This window comes from Rhinolophus sinicus, chromosome 14, assembly GCF_057876585.1.
Source record: "Rhinolophus sinicus isolate RSI-liver-muscle chromosome 14, RSI-T2T, whole genome shotgun sequence".
Taxonomy (NCBI): domain Eukaryota; kingdom Metazoa; phylum Chordata; class Mammalia; order Chiroptera; family Rhinolophidae; genus Rhinolophus; species Rhinolophus sinicus.
In genome coordinates, this window is record NC_142514.1 from 24,260,331 (window position 1) to 24,283,864 (window position 23,534).

General features: G+C 35.9%; 2 protein-coding genes across 5 annotated transcripts in view; one reads left to right on the forward strand and one right to left on the reverse strand.

Moving 5' to 3' along the window:
* Window positions 1–1,603: 1,603 nt before the first annotated feature.
* SFPQ (splicing factor proline and glutamine rich) overlaps window positions 1,604–23,534 on the reverse strand; it is a 44,138-nt gene continuing 22,207 nt past the window's right edge. The window contains exon 12 of one of the 2 annotated variants that reach the window (XM_074334373.2): window positions 1,604–3,796. The gene's annotated coding sequence lies outside the window, so the exon portion shown is untranslated. Of the gene's footprint in view, window positions 3,797–19,570; window positions 19,715–23,534 lie in introns of those variants that run through there. The other variant, XM_074334374.2, reaches the window with a different exon arrangement.
* On the forward strand, window positions 3,290–23,289 carry ZMYM1 (zinc finger MYM-type containing 1). Of its 3 annotated transcripts, XM_019730109.3 has the most exons (10): window positions 3,290–3,376; window positions 7,990–8,162; window positions 9,277–9,349; window positions 9,529–9,778; window positions 15,249–15,423; window positions 15,514–15,726; window positions 17,673–17,826; window positions 18,685–18,837; window positions 18,995–19,032; window positions 19,546–23,289. In XM_019730109.3, exons 2-10 carry the CDS (start codon window positions 8,067–8,069, stop codon window positions 21,859–21,861), a joined length of 3,468 nt encoding a protein of 1,155 aa, XP_019585668.3. In that variant the 5' UTR covers window positions 3,290–3,376; window positions 7,990–8,066; the 3' UTR covers window positions 21,862–23,289. The 3 variants fall into 3 exon arrangements, with proteins under 3 accessions (XP_019585668.3, XP_019585669.3, XP_088647146.1); XM_019730110.3 differs by lacking the exon at window positions 15,514–15,726; XM_088791020.1 differs by lacking the exons at window positions 3,290–3,376; window positions 9,277–9,349 and having other exon boundaries at window positions 8,023–8,162.

A 23,534-nucleotide genomic window follows, 5' to 3' on the forward strand; every position in this document is an offset into this window, starting at 1 on the left:
GTCATCATATTACCCTTGATGTCCTGAATATCATCAAAATGTCTTCCTTTCAATATTTCCTTTATCTTTGGGTAAAGGAAGAAGTCACTGGGGGCCAGATCAGGTGAGTGGGGAGGATGTTCCAATACAGTTATTTGTTTACTGGCTAAAAACTCCCTCACAGACAGTGCTGTGTGAGCTGGTGCATTGTCATGATACAAGAGCCACGAATTGTTAGTGACAAGTTCAGGTTGTCTAACTTTTTCATGCAACCTTTTCAGCACTTCCAAATACTAAACTTGGTTAACTGTTTGTCCAGTTGGTGCAAATTCATAATGAATAATCTCTCTGATATCAAAAAACATTAGCAACATTGTTGCAACAAGTTTGTGAACTTAATTGTCAGACTAATTCTTTAATTATAAGTCTGCCTCAAGGTTTCTCTCTTTGGACTTCTTTTCATCTCACTCTACCCACTGTGACTATTCTTTCACCACCCACCTCTATGGCTGTAATGATCAACTCCATATGATGACTCATGAAGCTGTAACTCTTTCCCAGATATTTCTTCTGAACTGTTTATCCAACTGTCTATTAAATATTTCCCTTTGGGTATTCCACAGGATCTCAGACTCAACATATCTAAAATTGAACCCATTATTTGCCTCAGTTCCATACCCCCTCAACTGCTCCTCTTTCTGTGTTACCTATCTCATGGAATGATACCACTATCCACCAGGTTTTCTGATCAGCATACTTAACTCTTTCATCACCCACATTCGTCTACAGTGATTCTTCTCTTAAACATCTCTTTAATCAGCTCGTTTTTCTCCACCCACACTTCCACTCTCCAGGTTCAGTACACCATCCTCTCTGATTTGGTTCAGGACACCATCATCTCTAATTTGGAGGCTGGAAGTAGATGAGGCCACATCATGTTAAGCATTATAAACCAGATTACGAAGTGGGAAGGGTAGAGGGAAGACATAAAAGGCCTTTGATCAGCAAGTTACTGGATCAGATTTACATTTCAGAAAAACTGCTCTGGCTGCTGCTGTTGGGTAAGAAGGGAAGAATAATTGTTATGTACAGAGACCACTTCTGAAGGCCAATTTGGAACCTAGACTGGAATCTGAGTACTCCACCTCCCAGGTATTTTGATTAAGTGAGTGATGGTCATTTAACAGACTCAGCACCTTGCTGAGATTATTTTCCCCTCTAAATCATCAGGAAACTCATGTCTATATCCAGTAAAAATATCCTTCAGGCATGGAGGTAAAATAAAGACATCGTTATAGGAGAAAATCAAAATAATTTGTTGCTAACAGACCTGCTCTAAGAGAATTGCTAAAGGGAAGTTCCTCTGATAGAAGAGAAATGGTACCTGAAGGAAACTTGGAACATCAATAACAGAAATGGTAACTATCTGAGTAAACATAATATACTACTCTTCTCCTCTTGAGTTTTAAAAATTCTTGATAGTTTTCACATTGATGGAATTTACAATTCTAATACATAAGACAACTGTAACATAAAGGGTAGGGAGAAGATAAAGGGACTTATATGGGGTAAAATTTCTACCTTTCACTTGAAGAGGTCAAATATTGATTCTAAGTGGACTATGAAAAGTTACTTATGTTTATTGTAATCCTAGAGTAACCACTAAATATAACATACAAAGAGATATGGTCATAAACAAAAATTAAAATGGAATACTGAAAAATGTTCAAATTAGCCAAAAGAAGGCAAGGGAACAAAGGGAACAAATAACAGATATAAAATGGTATACCTAATTTCTATATACTATATTAGGAAGGTAAGAATAACTGTTGGAGAAATTAACTTCAGTTACCAGTCTAGTACAGCAGATCCTCCAATAACATTGTTTCAGTGTTACTCATTATAACGATGCCCTAGGAACTTAACTTGTCTATTATCAATTAGCCTATGGCAAAATTGGTTTCGTTATACTTTGTTTCCCTTAAAGTCAGAACCTACGGACGATGTTACACGAAGACTTACTGTATTCAACATCACCAAAGGGTCTGAATTTGAAGTTAATTACAGAGGATATTTAGGGACCAAAACAGCAGGGTCAGGAGGCGCCTAGACATCACATTCACAAGGAGCCTCATATTTAGACTTTTCATAGTATCTCAAGAAGTATGGTCAAAGACAGGATTGCAATAAATTAATCATTCGACTTTATGTATCTTTTATAATCCTATTATGACTTTAAGAATAGCACTTTTTTTTTTTTTAAGATTTTATTGGGGAAGGGGAACAGGACTTTATTGGGGAACAGTGTGTACTTCCAGGCCTTTTTTCCAAGTCAAGTTGTTGTCCTTTCAATCTTAGTTGTGGAGAGTGCTGTTCAGCTTCAAGTTGTTGTCCTTTCAGTCTTAGTTATGGAGGGCACAGCTCAGTTCCAGGTCCAGTTGCCGTTGCAGGGGGCACAGCCCACCATCCCTTGCGGAGTCCAGGAATCGAACTGGCAACCTTGTGGTTGAGACCCCGCGCTCCAACCAACTGAGCCATCCGGGAGCTCAGCAGCAGCTCAGTTCAAGGTGCCATGTTCAATTTTAGTTACAGGGGGCGCTGCCCATCATCCCTTGCAGGACTTGAGGAGTTGAACCAGCAACCTTGTGGTTGAGAGCCCACTGGCCCATGTGGGAATCGAACCGGCAGCCTTCGGAGTTAGGAGCATGGCGCTCTAACCGCCTGAGCCACCGGGCTGGCGCAGCACATTTATTTGATCCCATACTTTTTTTAGGCGTTGAAAGTGTTAAAACTTGTTAAATAGCATTTAAAACCTACTATGATTTTTGCCACACTATTTTGGGATTATGCTAACTGTAATATACTAAGAGGTCCCCAAAATGGAAGAAGCGGGAACCCCCTCACCATCTCTGTGAATAATTACTTTTATTGGGAATTTACTCTGTACCTGGCACTTTACTAGCATGGCCTTTCTAATCTTCACAAGCCTATGATGTAGCCATTATAATTATCCCCATTTTAAGGATGAAGAAATTGGGATTGACAGAAGTTGCCAATAGAGACCTCTCTCGAATCCAGGATATCCAATTGCTGAGCCTGAGCTCTGAGTCAATCGACGCTGCCTCAGCCTTCAAGGGTCCAAATGTGGCTTTCATCTAGATATGACTTAAAGGGTTAAGAGCCTAGGAGGCCGTGAGGGCTCTACCCAGTCCCCTCACCCACCTCCCCCCTTATTCCAAAGTCACCCTTTCCAACTACAAAAGGGGCCTTAAGGGGGCGGCTGCGCTGCGCATGCTCTGCCGCGGAGCACTGCGGGAAAGGGGCGGGGCCCGCGCTTCCTTTGGCGTCCAAGTTCCTGTGAGAATCCTCGCGTGGCGGGCGGCCGGGGGAGAAGTTGGTAAGCTTCCCTGAGCCGCTCTGGTGTCGGTCTGTATTCGTGCCTTACGGATGGGCGGAGAGTTTCGCGTGTGGGAGGGAGATGAAGCGTGTTGGGCAGGGTTTTTAGAAACCGGGCCTGCGAGCGGATTCCGCCGTCTGGCGTTCGGCAATTCCGGGACAGGCCCCTCATTGTGTTTGTGGTCTTCTTTAACCTTGTCGGCAGAGAGTCGGGGGGCCATTGCCCCCAAATTCCAGCGTTTCTCGCCGCCTACTGCTCCTGCATCGTAAATGGGCTTTCAGCCTTTGGTCTCTCCGCGGCCTCCGATTTTAAAACATTCATCTGGTCACATTTGTGGCTTCTCCTTCATTAACTAGTGATTTCTTTAAACTTGAAAACCTGGAGCTCCCTTTGCAAATTGAATTATACACAGGATCTCAGCTAAAAAAAAGATAAAATAATTACAACGAAAGTTAAACTTGATGAATGCGGACTTGAAATGGAATTAGATGAAGGTGCAATCTTTATCACTTTATTTCAGTAGTTTGCGGTAGTGGACAAGATTGAGGGTGTCTTGGTTTGCTTGGACTAGTGTTTGCAGACGGTTAACTTTTTCAGTCTCGTTTTACTTTTCAATTAAACTGATCCAAAAGCTGGAAATTAGATAAGTGAATTTTCTCTTAAGAGTTGAACCACCAGTAACCTCTGATAATAACTTGTATTGCTCATCACAAATTTATAAGACAAGAAACCATTAAAATTATAGCAAGAACTATAATGCATTTATCCCTGACAGTAGCAGGACTTAACACTGTCCTTTTAACTCCTAGGTTGAGGCAAGAGCATTAGAGGAGTAGATGCCCTTGCATTTGAGTGAATTTGCTTTTAGGGTTTTCAGTGAGTGAAAAAGCATAGTAGGTCCAAAGCTGTAACCTTCCTCTGCAATGACCTAGCTGCAAGGAATTGAACTATATTCACCCAGATGGCAAAAAAGCTATTTTCTGAAAGTCTGTGCTAATCTAGCACAAATTAGTGCTTTGGACATCTCCAAAATACTTACCATTTGGTATATAACACATTAAGTGTATCTGGTGATTTTTATCAGTTTTTTAAAGTAAATTTTTATTTAAAAATGAGATATGAATGAAATTTTTGCTGAATCCCAAAAGCTACTGATATACAACATTAATTTCAAGGTTTTTTGTGTTTAAAGACCTTCTTGATACAATACCTGTCTGCTTTCCCAACTTCATTTCCTTCCACTATCACTCTTGCATTTTATCTTCAACAATAACTCCACTCCTTATGCTTCCCATATACTTGTGCTTTTGCACATGCTGTCCCTATACCTGAAAGTCTCCATTATTGCTTCATAGAAACCTTCTTTAGAACCTACCTCAAATTCACCTTCTAAAAGACTTTAACCATCTTCTCTTTCCTCATTTCTACTTAGTACCTTGTATATACTTACAGTATTATTGCAGTTATCATACCGTGCTAGGCAGAGCATTATGAGTGTGGGGACATCCTAATAATCTCTGTAACTTTGTAAATAGTGGCTCCCCATTGCCTATAAAGCTAAGCATGGACATTTTAGTTTAGTTTGAAAATCATTTCATCTTCTGCCTCCAACATTCCTATCAAGCCAGTTAAAAACTTGCAGAACTCAACTGAATAGTTTTAACTTTGCAAAGTATAAAGGATAACGAAGCATCTGTAATGCAAAAAAAAAAAAAAAAGAGGTTGGAGTATACCTGCTCCTAGACTCTTCATTAGTCATTTTATGTTTGCTTGTATGCATACTACACTATCCTAATTATTGTAGCTTTCTAGTAAGTCCTCCAACTTTTTTTTTTTTTTTAGATTGTCTTGGCTATTATTTGCCTATTTGTGTGATGACTGACACTTTTGAAGGGATTCCAAGATGCCAAAGCTCAGAGATGCTTTATTTTTAATTGATGTTTGGGCTTGCATAGCATTTTTACTTTCAGGTGAAAGGAATCTACTTAATGACAATCTAGTAAATTTCCAGTGACTTTTGCTTTGCTGGTTGTATGTATTAGGTTGGTACAAAAGTAATTACGGTTTAAAAGGTTAAAAATAATTGCCAAAACCGCAGTTACTTTTGCACCAACCTAATAATACTCAAATGGGCTGGACAGAGGCCATATGAACTTTTATTGCACTTCACAATCAGGCCTTATTTGTAGGGGCTTTCAATAAAAGCTGAGTTAAAGATCAGGGTGGTTGACTTTCGACCTCAGAAATAAAAGATAATGGCAAAATTTCTTGGGTCTTTCATGTACTAACTCGGAATAAAACCATAGAATTACTCCTGTAAGAACCTTAACTTATCCATATGTTTTAGTTAACCCCTGCCCTCCATCATCGTGAGTTGTAAAACTCTTTTTTTTTTTTTTTTAAAGTTTATTGGGGTGACAATTGTTAGTAAAATTACATAGATTTCAGGTGTACAATTCTGTATTACATCATCTATAAATCCCATTGTGTGTTCACCACCCAGAGTCAGTTCTCCTTCCATCACCATATACTTGATCCCCCTTACCCTCATCTCCCACCCCCCACCCCCCAAAATTCTTTTTTTAAAAAGAGTATCTTTGTCTTGGTGATCAAGGAAGGGGAATCCAGGAGGCTTGTACTGTGCAGCCAAGCTAGGGTGGCAGGACGGGAAAGAGGGCCCAAGGATTTAGAATCAGAGGTGGCAGCTGCCAGAAAATTGGAGAGGAGACCTCAATTAAGGAAAAAGAACACAAGGAACCGGTTTGCCTTGAAAAAGAGACCTTGGGGCTAAGCCATCAGAAGCTCCTGGGATTCCTCAAAAGTTATAAAATGGAATTCTTTTTTAAGCCTGAATGTGCAATAATTTTTTATATTGTGGTTTTTACATTTTAGCTATCTTTTTACCAAAAAGGAATCCATTGGTTGGGGGAGGGTGTTGCAGGCATGAGCTGTGATGAGAAAATAGATTCAAGACATGTATTTAGAAGGTATATTTGATCCAATTTGGTGGTTAGATGTGGGGACTTTGGGAGACAGGAATTTAGTACTACCCATAGATTTCTGGTTTGGGAAATTGGGTTTATATGACAGTGCCATTTACCAAGAAAGAGAACATGTGTAAAGCAGGTTTATGGGGATAATATAAGAATACAATTTTAAATTTCTTGAATTTGAGGAACCTATGGAACACCCAAGTGGAGGTATTTAATAGGTAATTAGGTATATGGGCTGGAGCTCAGGAATGTAGAGGAATATATAGGTATTAGTTGAACCCCAGGTTGTACCTGTAGAGCAAGTGAGAACAATCCTGGGTGTTAACATAAAAACCATCCAAACCTGTAGAGAATTTTTATAAGTTTATTTGAGACACACTGACAGACAAATGCCAGGGAGCAAGTCTCATATGCTCCAGAAAATAACAGTTTTTCGGTTTCATGCATTTGAAATTAAGGAGGGGACATAAAATTACATGAAGGTAGGAGAAAGCAAGGCGAGGATTGGATTACAGGATACTGTTCTCTTGAGGATGGTTATGTCTTAGAAGGAGGGCTCTGAAAGCGAGTATTTCAGAGGAGTGTTACCCTAGATGAACAGAAACTGTGGACAGGACTTAACTTAAGGCAAAGATAAACCTTTTACTAAAAAGGTATATGCCTGGGGCAGGACCACTCACCCTGACCTGCCCAGTTAGGAATTTATGATCATATCACCCAGTGAGGTGACTTTCCATAGAACCTTTTTTTTGTCCACATGGGGAATTGTGCTTTGGAGGAACACAAATAGTTTAGAAGCAGTGAAATAAATGTTCGAAAAGAAGACTGGCAAAGAGGTAGGAGTAGAAATAGGTCTTGGAGTCATAGGACTCAAGGAAGGAGAGAGTTTCAAGGAGGAGGGAAAGCATAGTCAGAGAGAGGGCAATAATAGCTTTAGAAGTTGGATCCTTGAATGTACTTAAATGCTTACCTGAGAGGAACCTGTAAGGACGGAAGAAGAGTTGAAGATGCAGATGATGACTGGCTCTATAGGAGGGCAGTGGTGAAGAGAGGTAGTGCTTACAGTTGATTGGATTAACCTCAGATAGAAGGCTTTACATTTGTAAGACTTTGATAAGTTAAAAATAAACTTGTGGTGGTGGCCTGTTAGTGAAGTTGCTTAGAGCGCGGTGCTCTTAATAACAAGGTCGCCTGTTGGATCCACATGGGCCACTGTGAGCTGCGCCCTCCACAACTAGATTGAAACACTACTTAGAGCTGATGGGTCCTGGAAAAACGACTTAAAATAAATAAAGGTTTAAAAATAAATACATACATACATACATACATACATACATACATACATACTTGTGGGTTTAATGATTTTATGCTGGAATCGGACCTGGGAGAATAGAAGTGGAGACTAGTCCCAGATGAAAGCATAGAGGGGTGTCTACCAGATGAAGTGTAAAGCAAAGCTATATTGGGGAATAGTGGATGAAGGGAAGAAAGTCAGTATTGATACGCCGAGAACCTTGAGGCCTAGCTATCTACAGACCCTTTTGTGCTTCCAGAAAATTGCTATATTTAAATGGACTAATTTTAAAATAAGACTCTTCATCAATTACTATTTTATTTTAGGAATCTGGAGGAAACTGTTCCCCAAAAAGAAACCTATTGGTTTGGAACTGGAGGATTCCTTTGTGTCAGATATTCAGATGAAGGAATCACCAATAAAGGGTGAACCTGACAAGGCAGTGGCACCACAACTGCTGCCGTTAGATGAAATTAAGACAGAACCCGACAATACCCAGGTAAATAATACTTGACCTTATTTTCTTTTCTCTAGAGCAGCATTTATGTATAAATTTTAGTTATGCAGATGCTGGTGTGTTGGTTGAAAATTTTAAATCCTATCTTTCCCAAAACAGTTGATCAAATAATATAAGGTTAAGTGCCATGACAAGTATGCAAGAATGTGACTTGACAGAATGAATTGTTTGGAATTGGGTTTTTGGGTTGATAAAAGGATTGGTTAGGATATCATGGTTCTGGCTAAGGTTAACACGTTTTTTCTTTGTTTTAACTTGAAACAATACAAATAACTAATACATTTTTATGCTACTGCCTCTATTAAGTAGTAGATTTAATACATTTAAATTCTTAGAATTCTTTTCTTCATAATTTTTTAATCCAAATTAGTTTCATGTTTTTATTCTTAAACTTTTTTCAATATTACATGCTAAAGAATCGATAAATTGATTCAAGCTGTGAGTGTTCTATAGAACCAAATTTCCTTAGAATGTTTGCATATGATCTAGCTGAAATTTCTAATGAAATAAAAAGTAAATTTAGTTTTAATTTATTTCTCATGTTCTGTTTAGAAATAGCCTAAAGTAAATCAGTGTCAAGTAATGATATGAATCCCATTGAGTTGGTGACACTGTTGAATGTTGTCCCTCTAGGAAATGTCTGTTGCCTTTTCACACATAGACATTCAAAAACATAGGTCAAGTTTAGATAGATTGCCTGCCGCTCTGAAAAAAGTCCTTCTTTGTAAACTCAGCCCAATCTAACAATTCTTGTGTTTAGGACTTTATGAAAACAATTAGCTGTTAGAGATTAGAACAAAGAGGGAAAAATAGGTGTCATTATTGAATATGTCCACTCTCTATTTGTAGGAGCTAATAAGGGGCTGTGTTAACAAAAATTTCTGAAGTCACATTTAGGTATGATAGAAATAATGTAGTAACTGGTTGCTGTTGTCAGCCAAAGGCCATTAAAAGGGGAATGCTTACCTATGTACCATGGTTCAATTCAGTTATACAATTCACTGAATAGACTTGAGCATAATTTATCATTTTCTATTCTATCAAATGACTTGTTGTTTAAAACACATTGTATTCATTATTTTCAACTTTTTTTTAGGAGTATTGTCAAGCCCAACATTCCAAAACTCAGGAGAATGAAATGAAAATAAACACTACGTTTTCAGACAGTGGTAATAGGATTATTTAAGTTAATCATATTTATTCTGATCAGTATGATGGCCAAGTTATTCTACTGTTTTAGAATGCATTGTTTGAGTTTTAAGTCCAGAAGTAACCTCTAAAATAAAATGAAAGTATGCTTTATTGTATATAAATACTAATTTTTGTCCTTCCTGTTTTGTGTTTATAGCCTCACAGTTGACTACAGGCATTCTGATTTCTCTGACATCATCTGGCATGAATAAAATGCTTCCTTCAGTTCCAGCCACAGCTGTTCAGGTTTCCTGTGCTGGTTGTAAAAAAACCCTCCAGAAGGGGCAGACTGCTTATCAGAGGAAAGGGTCTACACAGCTGTTCTGCTCCACCCGGTGCATCACTGAGTACATCGCATCTGCCAGTGCACCAGCTCTGCCCAAGAGAACGTGTTCAAACTGCTCAAAGTATATAATTCTCAATCATGCCTCCTTTTACTTCCCTAGATAGATCTTGATCAGAGTCTTGGCTGTCGTTTTTTACATTTTCATTTTTTCTGAAGAAGTATCACCTTGGTTTAGTGAAAAGAAGCTGCTTCTGCTTTCAGTGCCTCTAATAGTCTTTAGAAATAGGGTGGTGGTGGTGGTGTTGAGAGATTTGCAAAAATTAGAATGTGAGGCGTTCTGTTTCTCTTCGACTTTAAGTAGTGTGACTTCCAAAACTTATTTTCCTATTCTTTTCGTTTCAAATTCTGTGTGAGGTTGTATGCCCATTTTATCATTTAAACTGTGTAAGAACAACCTACCGAAAAATTAATCATACAGTTACTTTGGATCTTCCAAGGGATAAAATTGTTTCTTTTGTAGTGGTAAATGAAGTTATTTAATTCTTTTGAAAAATTGAATAGCCATTGGTAAACATGGATGGATGGATGTAATCTTATTAAGATTTCTGTGAGCTATTGTTGTGGTCTTTGATGCTAACTTCTTTACATATTCCTATGTATAGCTATGTAGATGCAGAGAAAGGAAGTAATGGTAATTTCATAATGAATTAGTGAAAAATGTTCAGGACTTTGAGCTCTACCCTGAGATGTACAAGTATAAAGGAGAGGCTTATCGTAGTATAATCCTGGTTTGTTAGTATTCATTAAATGATAATGCTAAGTTTTAAATAGCTAGTTCAGAACAAGAAAGCAGATAGGCCACCAATTTTACTTTAAATATAATAAATTCCTTTAAAATAATGTCTTGTTTTGGAGTTGGATTGCCATTTAGAACTACATTTTGCTACTCAAAGTGTGATCCTTGAGTAGCTGTTTCAGCATCATCGGGGACCTTGTTAGAAATACAGAATTGCAGGTCTCACCCAGACCTGTTGAATAAGAACTGCATTTATCCCCAGGTGATTCGTATACAGTTGTCCTCCCTTATCCATGGGGGATATATTCCAAGACCCCCAGTGGATGCCTGAAACCATGGATAGTACCAAACTCAGTATATACTATGTTTTTTCCCTATACGTACAGACATATGATAAAGTTTATAAATTAGGTACAGTAAAAGATTAACAACAAATATAATAATTATAACATACTGTAATAAAATTAAAGTGAATAGTTTCTCTCAAAATATCTTACTGTACCTGCACTTATCCTTGTGGTGATGCTATGACCTTAGGTAATGAAACTGGAAAGCAAAACCTTGGATAAGGGGAGACTACTGTACATGAAGTTTGGAAAGCATTGAGAACTTCTTTCTTAGTATTCCCATCTGTTTTGTTAAATGTACATAGGAACTATGAACATTAAATAATTAAGTGATCCAGATAATACTGGCATGTAATATAACAACTTAAATGTTAGGTATCACTATTCTCTTAACAAACTCACAAACCCTCTTTTATTGGTTGCTTCAGTTCCTCATTTGGCTGCTGCTTCAGGTGTTATTTGTTGCTTCAAGTCTTATTCCCTGGAACTTTCCTTACCTTTCTCTTGGGAGTTTTCAACCTTTTAATACTCTACTTTGTCTTTTTTCTTTTTCGCTATGGGCTGTATGACACTCTCTTCAGTCTGCTTCCATCTGCAGAATCATAAAACTAGAAGGGACCTTAGAGATCATCCAGTGCAAACATTTTCTTTGGGTTTTGAGGAAACAGGCCCTGAGAAGTTTAAGGTATCAAGTTGCTATGTTTGCAGTTTACCCATTATACGTCTTTAGAAGATCTCCCAGATAGATTGAAAAGGCTGAAGCAGGAAGGATTTAGTGTGTAAGTTGTTCTCAGAGGCAAAGAAATCAAATCTGAGCAAAGATGTGAAACAAGTTTTGCTTCCTTTGGAATAAAAAATTTTTTGATACAAAACACTATTGATAGGTTGGTGGAAAGGTGGTAGAGTAATGCCTAGGCTAGGAGAGGCCATCCATTGTTGAGAGGAACCTGTGCTTTTTTTAGAACTTTTTTTTTTAATTTATTGGGGTGACAATTGTTAGTAAAATTACATAGATTTCAGGTGTACAATTCTGTATTACATCATCTATCATCTAGAAATCCCATTGTGTGTTCACCACCCAGAGGCAGTTCTCCTTCCATCACCATATATTTGATAGAACATTTTTTTATTCCACATTAATTAGCCTCTTGTATTAATATGTAGTTCCCAAGATTTTTAGCTAATTATCAGTTACTGTTTGAGGTTTCTTTTATAGCATGATTTAAAATGTTTTTGAGATGATGAAGTTTTTATTCTATTTCATGAACCAAATGAAAACTATCTTTGAAAATGATATTTTAAATCATGTTAAAGATTTTTTTGAGAGCTGTATATTTAAGAAGTGTCATTTCTGCACTCAATATCCCAGTTGGAACCAACTAGAGATCCTGAGAGCAACCAGTCGAGTTCAAAATAGGCCCATGCACTAATGCTATAACACTTATTTAGAGGAAAGTTCTCAGACCTATGCTCAGAGTCTTTTAAAGCTAATTTTAGGCACTTTGATTTTTTTTATTTATTTAGTAAATTAGAAACCAGGAACCTAGTGTGCTACTAGCAGTATAAATCAGTAAGCGTTTTCATTTCCATGCTTCTGTCAATGCAGTTTCTTCTGCCTCCCTTCCCATCTGGCTAATTTTGTATCCTAAAGGCCTGCCTCAAATATCTTTACCTCTTGTCTGTTCTCACATTCTTCCTCTCCTCTTACTACCTGCCACTCACCCAGATTACTTGTTCTGTGTTTTGATAGTGTTTTGAACTCCCAAAGCATTGATCATAAAAGTAGTATTTTTAAAGAATTGATATTGCCCAGGTTAGACTATGAGCCTCTTAACAACAGGGACTAGATTACAGTCATCTTTATATCCCCAAGGCCTAAACACTGCCTGGCACACAGTGAATCCTAGAAGAATTTTTGTCAAATGAAATACAAGTATAGCACAATTCAGGTACGGCATTTACAGCTGTATTTTAAACCAATAAAATGATTGATGGTTTGGTAATGAAATGAGCCTGTTGTTTTTGGTACCACCTGTTTAAGAGGGTGGGAAAATCATACACTAAAAAAATTGTAAATATTGAAGTGTTAAAATAATGTTAATTTTAGGAGTATTTCATCTGAAAAACTTATCCTGAAAGATTGCTGTTCTGAGGGTCCTAGGTAGCCAGGTATCTTGGTATTTGTTGTAGCAGCAGTTCTTAAATTTTCTGTTTCACACTCTTAAAAATGATTCAAGACCCATAGAGCTTTCGTTTTAGGTAGGTTATACCTAAAATGAGTATATACTGTGTTAGAAATTAAAACTGAGAAAATTTATTTAATCATTAACGCATTTAAAATACAAAACTTGGTGCATGTTCACAAATATTTTTAGGAAAAATAGCCATATATATTTAGTGAGAAATTTTAAGAAAAATTTAGTGAACATTGTTTTATCCATTTTGCAAAACACTTTAATGTCTGGCTGGGTTTTCATATCTGCGTCTGCATTCAGTTTGTTGCAAAATATTGTTTCGGTTGAAATCTGAAGAAAATCTGGCCTTATAAATATGTGATTGGAAAAGGGAGGTGTGTTCTGCTAGCCTTTCAGGTAATTATGAATACGCTTCTTTGATACATCAGAAAACAAAGGGTAGTTTTTTCAAGGTTAGTTGTAATGTGGAATCTGAAACCATATCAGTGAAGTTTTTGTATTGTTATTAATATATTAAAATTCATTGGTGTAATTGTACTTTGGTATATTTGTACTTTGGTCCTTTAACCCGTAAATGATTTTTGTTACATGCAATCTTTGGGAAATATTAGTTCACTGAGTTAAGCAGATCTTCCAAATGTTGACATATTTCATTATGCAATATTTCAAAACCACATTTGTTTTTAAAAGTCACTGATCTCATTAGGAGAGTCTTCAAGTGTTGGGAAGTGATTAAGCTGGTGGTGGCAGATATAAGTTTCCCAAAATTCTTTCAATGAAAGCTCAACTTTTATCAGTGGCCGTGATACTGACAGTTGTTTTTCTTGAAGTACGAGCCTTGCTTTACTCATTTTTGAAAAAATATCTGCCAGGTATCCACTTCTGGATAATAGTTTGTCTGATACTTGTTCTTTAAAGTAACAGTGTGTTTCATGAGAATGGTAGATAACTCAGGTTGTAACTCAAAACATTCCCACATGAAGTTTTCCTTGAGACAACCATCATACTTTGACGTCCAGGGGAAATAGTTTATGCCTCTATCCCATGCATCACACAGAATGTTAAAAAGATGTGATGTACTCAAAAATCAAGTTTAATAAAGTGAGTAATTTTTTACAGGGAATGCATGGCAGTAACAGTAACAGTACTGGTACATTTTGGTGCCACTGCCTTAATTTGTGCTAAGGCTCTGGCAGTTTTACCCACTATTGCTTATTTTCCCTCCTAGTTTACTGAGGTGAAATTCCTGTAACAAAAACATTTCAGTAGCACTTAGTAACACTCTGTCTAGTTTCAGAACATTTTTATCATGCCAAAGTCAATTGCTTTATTCATTAAGCACTTTTCCCCCATTTCCCATTCTCTCCCCTCAGCCCTTGGCAACCACCAACTTGCTTTCTGTCTATGGATTTATCTGGATATTTCATATAAATGGAATCATACAACATGTGACCTTTTGTGTCTGGCCTTTTTCCCTTAGAATGTTTTCAAGGTTCATCCATGTTGTAGCACGTATGTCAGTACTTCATTCTTTTTTATAGATGAATAATATTCCACTACATGAACATACCACAATTTATCTTTTCATTTATTGATGAACATTTGGGCTGTTTCCTTCCTTTCGCTGTTGTGAATAGTACTGTTATGAACATGCATGTACATGTACTTCTTTTGAGTAATTGTTTTCAATCCTTTGGGGTGTAAAACAAAGAGTGGAATTGCAGGGGCCCACCATTGCTTTTGCACTGCCAGTTCAAATGTCAACACAGTGAAAAAGGCAAGTAACACCTTAATATGAAAATAGTTTCAATCTTGTGGACCCCCTGAAAGTATCTGGGGAATCCCCAGGCATTTGCAGAACAGATTTTGAAATTCCAAAGTCGGTCAAGTATGAATATGACTTCTGATCAATTCTATTATCGCTAGCACCAACTAATACAGGCTAGATAATCCTTAAAATGGCAGTTAGGTCCTTAAAATGGCACTGTCAGGTATGTTTTATAATCCCTACTGTATAGATGAAGTTAACATTTAGGGAGCATAAATGACTTGTTCATTGTTACTTAACATAAATGAAAAGAACTGGATACCAAATTCAAGTTTTCTTATTTCAAGGCTAATATTACTATTTCACAGTTCTTCAGGTAAATGAAACAACGGGAGAGGGTTGTTTGAGGGAATGATTTAGCTTATAAAAAAAGAAATTATCATTGTGGTAAAGTGTTTAATGGTGCCCTGTTGTTTATTTTTTAGAGACATTTTAAATCTAAAGGATGTGATCAGTCTCCAGCTGGAAGACACTACCTCTAGCAAAAATTTTTGCAGTCAATCTTGTCTTTCATCATATGAAGGAAAAAGAAAACCATTTGTTACCATATATACTAATAGCCTTTTAACCAAATGCAGCACGTGTCAGAAGACTACTCTTGTAAGTTGCAATTTTTGTCCAACCTTTAGGAACTCTGATTCTGCTTAAATATCAGAATTTTTACTAAATATTTTTTATTTTTTATCCTAGATTCAGTATGAAGTAAAATACCAGAACGTGAAACATACTCTTTGCAGTAATGCCTGTTTTTCAAAGTTTCACTCTGCTCACAACCTAATTATGAACTGCTGTGAGAACTGTGGAACTTACTGTTACACTAGCTCTAGTCTGTTTCATATACTTCAGATGGAAGGACAGTCTCTTTATTTAAACAGTTCAAAGAGTGTCACGGCATCTAAGCAGGTATGAATAAAGATCTCTTGCCTAAAGTGAGGACCACTCCATTTGAAGTTTATTCATAGGACTCAAATGAAAAGTCGATGATTGAATTCCTTCCATTAATTGGCTTGTGAATGGTCCCCCTTTAGGAGAATGTGGAGATAATAGATTTTAGTACCATTGGGAACAGTTTCAGTTGGTAAGATGATAAAGGAGATGAAATAAAAGACTTCTGCCAGTTCCTTCTTGCAATTCCTTATACTTCATGATAAGTGCTATATGGAGATTTTCCTAAAAATCTGATCATCTTACCTTAAAGAAAGGCAAGCAGATAGAAGCTTGTTTGTAAACTACAAAGATAGTGAAAATAACAATAGTCTACTGGTCAGTAAGACTAACCGCAAAAGTGAGGTTAAGGCGAATCAAGAATGTTATGCTTTTTCTGAATCAGTCATGGGAGGAAATAAACCAATGAGAAATAATCCCCTACTGTATATAGGAGAACCTTGAAAGGGTGGTTCTGAGAACCGAGAAGCTGAGATGAACACAATTAGTGGTCCAAGCCCATTTCATGAGGTGGGACTGTAACATATCTTGCTTGTTTAGATGATGTTTTGAGACCCGACTCTATCCCTATAAATTCTTCCTTAAAAACAAGCAATTGAGGATGGGTGTCTTAAGCCTCATTTCAAATAGGTCATTTGTGAGCCACATCTTTGGCTGAATGCCCACAGCATGAGTCCCGTCTTGGGACCAGAAATGGGAGGGTAGAATGCATGGAAGCCTCCCAAATACAAGAAATGCCGTTCCTTCTTTTTCTTTATCCCTTACACTCAAATAGACTGGCCTGTTTCAGGAGCCTATGTTGAGTACTTATTCAGCCTATGTGATGGGGCAGGGCTGATTTGTAGAGACGAGTTAAAAAGCACCACCTAACTAACCATACACAGCATGTAAGATATTGTGTTAGTGGTAATGGAGAAAACCTAAATTGTTAGTGAACTGTAATCAAGTAGAAAATGTTCAAATCTGTGAATCTAAAAATGAGGTGGCTTTGTATTTTCAAAAGTGACTCGGTATAATTGTAATTATTTAGGCCATTACCATCTTAATAGAGTATGTTAAGTATTATTAGATTTCTCATATGATTAAATCATCATAAATTATACCACTATTTTTGGTTAATGTTAAGTACTGGTGAATTACAAAAATTTATAATAAAGGATAAAAATACAAATTTTCACAATTACACTCTTTGTTCCATTCTTCCTTTCCCAGTATCCTGTTCTTTCACAGAAAAACAAGTCATACAGTGTATTTTCATTTGTCTGCACTTTTTGCCCCACCAAGCAGTTCTATTACATCATTATCATTAGTATCAACTTCTTAAGTCCAGGAATGACTGTTCCTCTTTCACTAGAAATAGGTGGTGAACCTGTTTCTATCCTTTTCCTTGGCACACTTACTGCTTACTAAACATGTTATAGTCTATACTTCTTATTGCTTGTATGCTGCTTTCATTCAATGTTTGCAATTTTTACCGTGAAGTTAAGTCTAGTGACTCCCACAGCGTCTTATAACGTGTTGAGCACCCTTTTCTGGCTCCTCCTCAGTATCAGTAGGTTTTCCTGAGCTGACACCCAAATAGGCACTGAGGGAAGATCTGTAAGACTTTTGTTTATCAAGTTGGCTTCGATTGCCTGGGATGGTGAACTTCTATGACCACTTTCTTCATTGCTTGCATATATATTATTGCTATTAATATATCTGACAGATCATACAAATAATAGATTGACCAATTTCCTGCGTGTTAATCGTTGTAATCCATACCTTTTTTTCTCCTTTTTAAAAAAGTCTAAAAATGTGGCTTCATTGTCATTATTTCTAGAGCAGTGGTAGTGGGTATGCTTTTATAATGTTAATAACTTGTCATATACCAGGAACATGAAAATTATTTTAATCTCTAACAGAAACCAGCCAAAACACTTATATCTGCTCTTAGCAAATCATTGAAGCCCTCAGATGAAATGATTGAGATTACCAATGACTCGGGGAAGACAGAGCTTTTCTGCTCTGTTAATTGTTTTTCTGCTTACAGTAAAGCTAAGATGGAAACTTCTACAGGTAATATTTAGTAGTTATCAGAGGTTTAGTAATTATTGAATATTACTACCTTTAATTTATAACCTTGATTCATTTCCAAATTAAACTGACTTAAAAGTCAAAAGCATTCAAAACTTGTTGCAAAGAAATGTTTTCCAGTATTTTTGTGTAAAAGGAAGGCTACTTCACCACCAGAGATTTAGTATTTATTTATAGACTGTTGTATTAGATATAGAATCTTGTACTTAGCCCTGCTTTGTAAAAAAAAAAAAAAAAAAAAAAGGTCATTAGTTACATTTTTCACATGCAGTAGAGGGAGTTGGAAATAGTTTATGAAGTTCACCAATAGAAAAGCCCAGATAATCCAGGGCCAACTGTTTTCCATCAAAGAGCCACATATAGGACCAGTGGTGCTATTTACATAGACAGTGGAGTGAATGATGCCCTGAGGTTTGTACATCTTGCAAACTGGCTTACTATAGAAATCTCTGCAATACTCAGAAATCTGAGACAACAGCCCAGCTTGATTTGTGTTGAGGTTTATGAATCTTGAGTTAGAAATGATACCATTAGGAGACTGAATAGGAGTCTCTTTTCTGTTCTTCATTGGTAATTTCACAGAAAAGATATGCTTGAAATTTCAAGCAAATAGTGTAAAGACGGAAAATGTGTGCAAAGGTAGTGGTAGGACATCTATCAGTTTAATGTTGTTACTGATGTTATCCTCAAGAACCTGGCTACCCCTAAGCCCTAATAGAATTTACTCAGCAATTCCTAAAGCTATTAGATATTTGCATTGTCTGTTGAAACGTTTGTTATTAAACAGTGCTTTCTGATTAATTCTGCCTGGCTTATAAGAAATCTTTTTATTTTTATCAGTAAATGTTTCCATGGCGCATGATACTTCAACAGAACTCCTTTCTCCGAAGCAGCTTTCTCCAAAGAAAGATCAGACTCCAATTATAAGCAATATAGTGTCGTTGGCAGATACTCATGTTGCCCTGCCCATCGTGAACTCTGATGTCTTACAAGGTAAAAATGGATGTGAGGATATTTGACATATATACTGTTACCATATGTGATGAATCTCTAAGTTTTTGTTGCCTGACGTGAAAGAAGCAATTATAGTTATGTTATTGTTTTATAGATTATGGTGTAAGTTCTTAAATTTACGCTTTGTTTTAAATAGGTACAGTTTCTTCAGTAACAGCAAATGTGACTGCAGATGTAAGTTTTATTAAGTTTTTTGGCTCTTCAACTTTTTAAAGTATATTTTGTGCGCGTATATATGTGTGTATATCTGAGCATATTAACTTCAATTTTGATCCTACAGCTGAAAAAAGGAGAGCAATAAACCCTTTTTGGTATTTACATTCAGTTTGCCAAATCTCAAGTTTGACTTGAAATTATTAATAAGAATATTTAAGCAGAAGTATTATTAGTCATAGTTTTTCCTCTGGGTTCTTTATTACTTTTCCTAATACTTATTAAGCAATTCTCACCAGAGCAGTAAGAATTATTTTTATTACAATTACATACCAAGTGACCCTTTGAACAATTAATGCTGAATCTAGATTGCAAATAAGTAAGTTACAAATAATTAGTAAGGTTTCCCCCTAGTGGAGCTCATACTATAACACGCCCATTCACTTTATCATGTTACTAGAATAGATGTATTTGATATTTTAATTGACTATTTGAAAACTGTTAAAAGTAATGTTATTTTATCCTTTTCTAAAGATTTCTAAGAATTCATCCAGTGAGTCAAGTAGTGGTGTTGCTAACAGCAGTGTGGAACAGCCAAGTCTTTCCCCGTCTTCATCAATACTCGGTCAGCATACGATTGACTCCAGTATAGAAGTACAGAAAGATCAAGTGTCAAACCAAGATGACACGTGCAGTATGGAATCTGTGAAAATAAGTGACAGACTATGTCGCCCAAAATTTACATCCAGAGTACAAAAAGTTAAAGGTAAATCGCAAAGTATTAAAAAATCTTGGTGTTCAAATTTTCAGCAGTTAGAAAACAGTGTTAGAAAGAATGTGACATTCTGTTATTCATGCCAGTTGTTCTACCAAAAAACTTCTGGGTATGGAAGGGAATCATTTGCAGCCCAAGGAATTGCTAATTGGAAAAAAACTCTGGAAAAGTTCAGAAAGCATGAAAAAAGTAAAATGCATTTGAAGTCATTGCAGTTTTGGAGGGAATACCAGTTTGGTGATGAAGCTGTCAATGGTAATTTATCTATTCATTCAAAACAGACTGAAGGAAATACAAAGTACCTAAAGCTTATAATTGAAAATATTTTATTTCTTGGAAAGCAGTGTTTACCCTTAAGAGAAAACGATCAGTCTATTTCATCTGTGAATAAAGGCAATTTTTTAGAATTGTTAGAAATCAGAGCCAAAGATAAAGGAGAAGAAATATTTCGACTTACGAATTCACAAGTTGACTTCTATAATAGTACACAAATTCAAAATGATATTATTGAAATAATAAAGACTGAAATGTTGCAAGATATTGTGAATGAGATCAATGTCTCCTCAGCTTTTTCTATAATATGTGATGAGGCAACTTATAGTGTCACTAAAGCACAGCTTTCAATTTGTGTAAGATACCCACAGAAAACATCAAAGGCAATTTTAATTAAAGAAAGATTCTTGGGTTTCATAGATGTTGAAGAGATGACTGGGACCAACTTACACAGGACTATCACAACTTACCTGCAGCAAATTGGAGTTGATTTGAATAAAATACGAGGCCAGGCTTATGACAGTACTACTAATTTGAGGGTGAAATTTAATAAAATTGCAGCAGAATTCAAGAAGGAAGAGCCAAGAGCTTTATACATACATTGCTATGCACATTTTTTGGATTTAGCAGTAATTAGGTTTTGTAAAGAAGTAAAAGAACTCCGAAGTACTCTAAAGATTCTCAGTTCTTTGTTCAACACTTTTCCTATGTCTGGGGAAATGTCTGCAAATTTTCAAAAGATTTGTAAGCTAAGTCAAAACGAAACATGCAAGAAACATACATCACAGTCATGTTGGACAGTCCACAATATGTATGCATTACTATCTGTGATTGAGGGTCTTCCAGAGATTATTGAAACACTGGAAGTTGTATCAAGCCATTCTTCAAATACAAGTTTGGCTGATGAATTGAGTGATTTGTTGACATTGGTTTCCAAATTTGAATTTATTTTTTGTCTGAAATTTCTTTATCGAGTATTAAGTGTTACAGGAATTCTTTCCAAAGAGCTTCAAAGTGAAACCATAGATATTTTTTCCTTGTCTTCAAAAATAGAAGCAATTTTGGAATGTTTATCCTCTGAAAGAAATGATGTCTATTTCAAAACTATCTGGGATGGAGCAGAAGAAATATGTCAAAAAATAATCTATAAAGGTTTTGAAGTTGAAAGACCTTCTTTTCAGAAAAGAAGAAAAATTCAGAAAGTAACAGACCGTGGCAATTCAGGCAGTACGTGTTTGTCTACCTCAATAGAAGAACAATATAAAATTAATATTTATTACCAAGGATTAGATACTGTATTACAAAATTTAAAAGTATGTTTTTCAGAGTTTGATTATTGCAAAGTGAAGCAAATTTCAGAATTATTATTTAAATGGAATGAACCATTAAGTGAAGCAACAGCCAAGCATGTCCAAGAATTTTATAAACTTGATGCAGACATCATCCCCGAACTTAGATTTTATCGGCAATATGCAAAGCTCAACTTTGTCATAGATTATGATCACATCAACTTCATCAATCTTGGCTATTTGTTTATTCAGCATGGTCTTCACAATAATATTCCTTGCATATCAAAGCTATTAGATATTGCTTTGTCTTGGCCAGTTACTTCAGCAAGTGTTGAAAATTCATTTTCTATACTGCCTCGTCTTAAAACATATTTATGTCATACCATGGGACAAGAGAAGTTCAGTGGCTTGGCTCTAATGGCTGTTGAGCAGGAATTGGTAAATAAACTGATGGAGCCTGAAAGACTAAATGGAATTGTGGAAAAGTTTATCCATCAGATGAAAGACATATAGTACTTGCTAATTTGAATTTACCTGAATTTTGTGTTTCTGTTGTAACAAGTTTTTATTTCAAATTGTTGTCTCTTAAGAAAAACACTTTATCTTCAACTTGCCTTTTTCACTTTATTTTTTTTTTTGAGATTGTCCCATCTTACAATTGTAAGATTTAATTGTATTGATGTACCATAATATATTGGAACAGTCCCTATTGCTAAACACTTTAATTCTTTCTAATCTTTTGCTAATATAAATAATGCTGCATTTAATAACCTCTCAGATTATGTTGCACATTAGTGAGTTATTAGAAGATAAAATTTTAAATTCGAGTACTAGGTCAAAATTTGTATTTTTATTTTTGATAGATATTGGCAAACTCCTTTCTATAAAGATTGTGCCAATTTACAGTACCACCACTACGGTGTGAGAGTGCCTGTTTCTTCAAATCTTTATAAGGCAGTGTTAAATGTTTTGATTTTTGCCAATCTGTTAGCTGAATGAGATTTTAATCTCTGTGGCAATTAAATCTCAGTGGAATTTTGTACTTTCACTTAAGAATAAGCTTGGGTATCTGCTTGAGCCATCTGTATATCTTTTTCTATGAACTGTAACATTTAAACATTAAATCTACATACTGCTGGGTTTTTTTTGTTGACGCAAGAGCTGGATGAACACAATAGGAATTCTTAATCTACTTTATGAAAATAAGACTATTTTTCAAGTAACTCCAAAAGAAAGGACTCTTTATACTTTACAAAAGTTTAGATAACAAGGAAATCTTTTCCTCAAAGATCCGAAACAATTTAGTGGTAGATATAGCTGGGCCTGGATTCCCCCCCACCCCCTTTTTGGAGGAATATTTCTCTGCCACTTTTCCCTTGGTGTTTCATCAATTTTTATAATTTCTAATTTTTTCTAGAAAGAGCATCCATTTCATCGAGGCTCTCAAATCTATTTGCTTAGAGTTATAGAAAGTATTCTCAATTTCTTCTCTATACCTATACTAACTTGATTCATTCATCTTCTGTACCTTTTCTGTTTTGATTACGCCAACCAGTGATTTCTTTAGTTGATTTACTTTGTTTTTCATACACATTCTTAGGTTTATTTAGCAATCCTACTTTTAAGAAAAATTATGGTTGATTTTAACATAGAAAAATACAAAGAACATAAGTAATATTTAGTTCTATTAAATCCTAACATCTTGCTGTGCTCCAAGTTTTTATTTCAGAAATAAATTATAGATCACATTAAAGCCGCAAATCTTTTCCTGATAACATTTCTATAATTTTATACTTAGTATGTAGCCTTGTTTATAAACTTTATATAAAACTATGTTGTATTGTACGTATCTTTAGTTTGCTTTTTTCACTTAGTTTTTGAGACACATGGATTTCTAGCTATTTTAACTGTTGAATAAAAATCTGTTATATGAATATACAAGTTCTTCCTTTTTCTATTTTAGTGGATATTTTAGTCTCGATTTTGCACTTTTATAATACTCCAGTGACCATTTTTATATGCACTTGTACATTCATCTAATATTTATTGAGCAAGTACTATATATCAGGTACTATTCAAACTGCTGGAGATTCAGCAAAGGATAAAATAAGGACCTGACTCCAATGAAACTTAGCTTTCTAATGTGGAACTCCAAGAAAGATACTAGAAGAGGTTGCTCATCAGCT

What these genes read in the sequence shown, in the direction of transcription:
- ZMYM1 (XM_019730109.3), top strand. Translation starts at nt 8,067, where the DNA reads ATGAAGGAATCACCAATAAAGGGTGAACCTGACAAGGCAGTGGCACCA. An exon ending in GTGTCACGGCATCTAAGCAG is followed by an intron (nt 15,727 to 17,672) that starts GTATGAATAAAG and finishes AATCTCTAACAG; the next exon opens with AAACCAGCCAAAACACTTAT. An exon ending in CAGCAAATGTGACTGCAGAT is followed by an intron (nt 19,033 to 19,545) that starts GTAAGTTTTATT and finishes CCTTTTCTAAAG; the next exon opens with ATTTCTAAGAATTCATCCAG.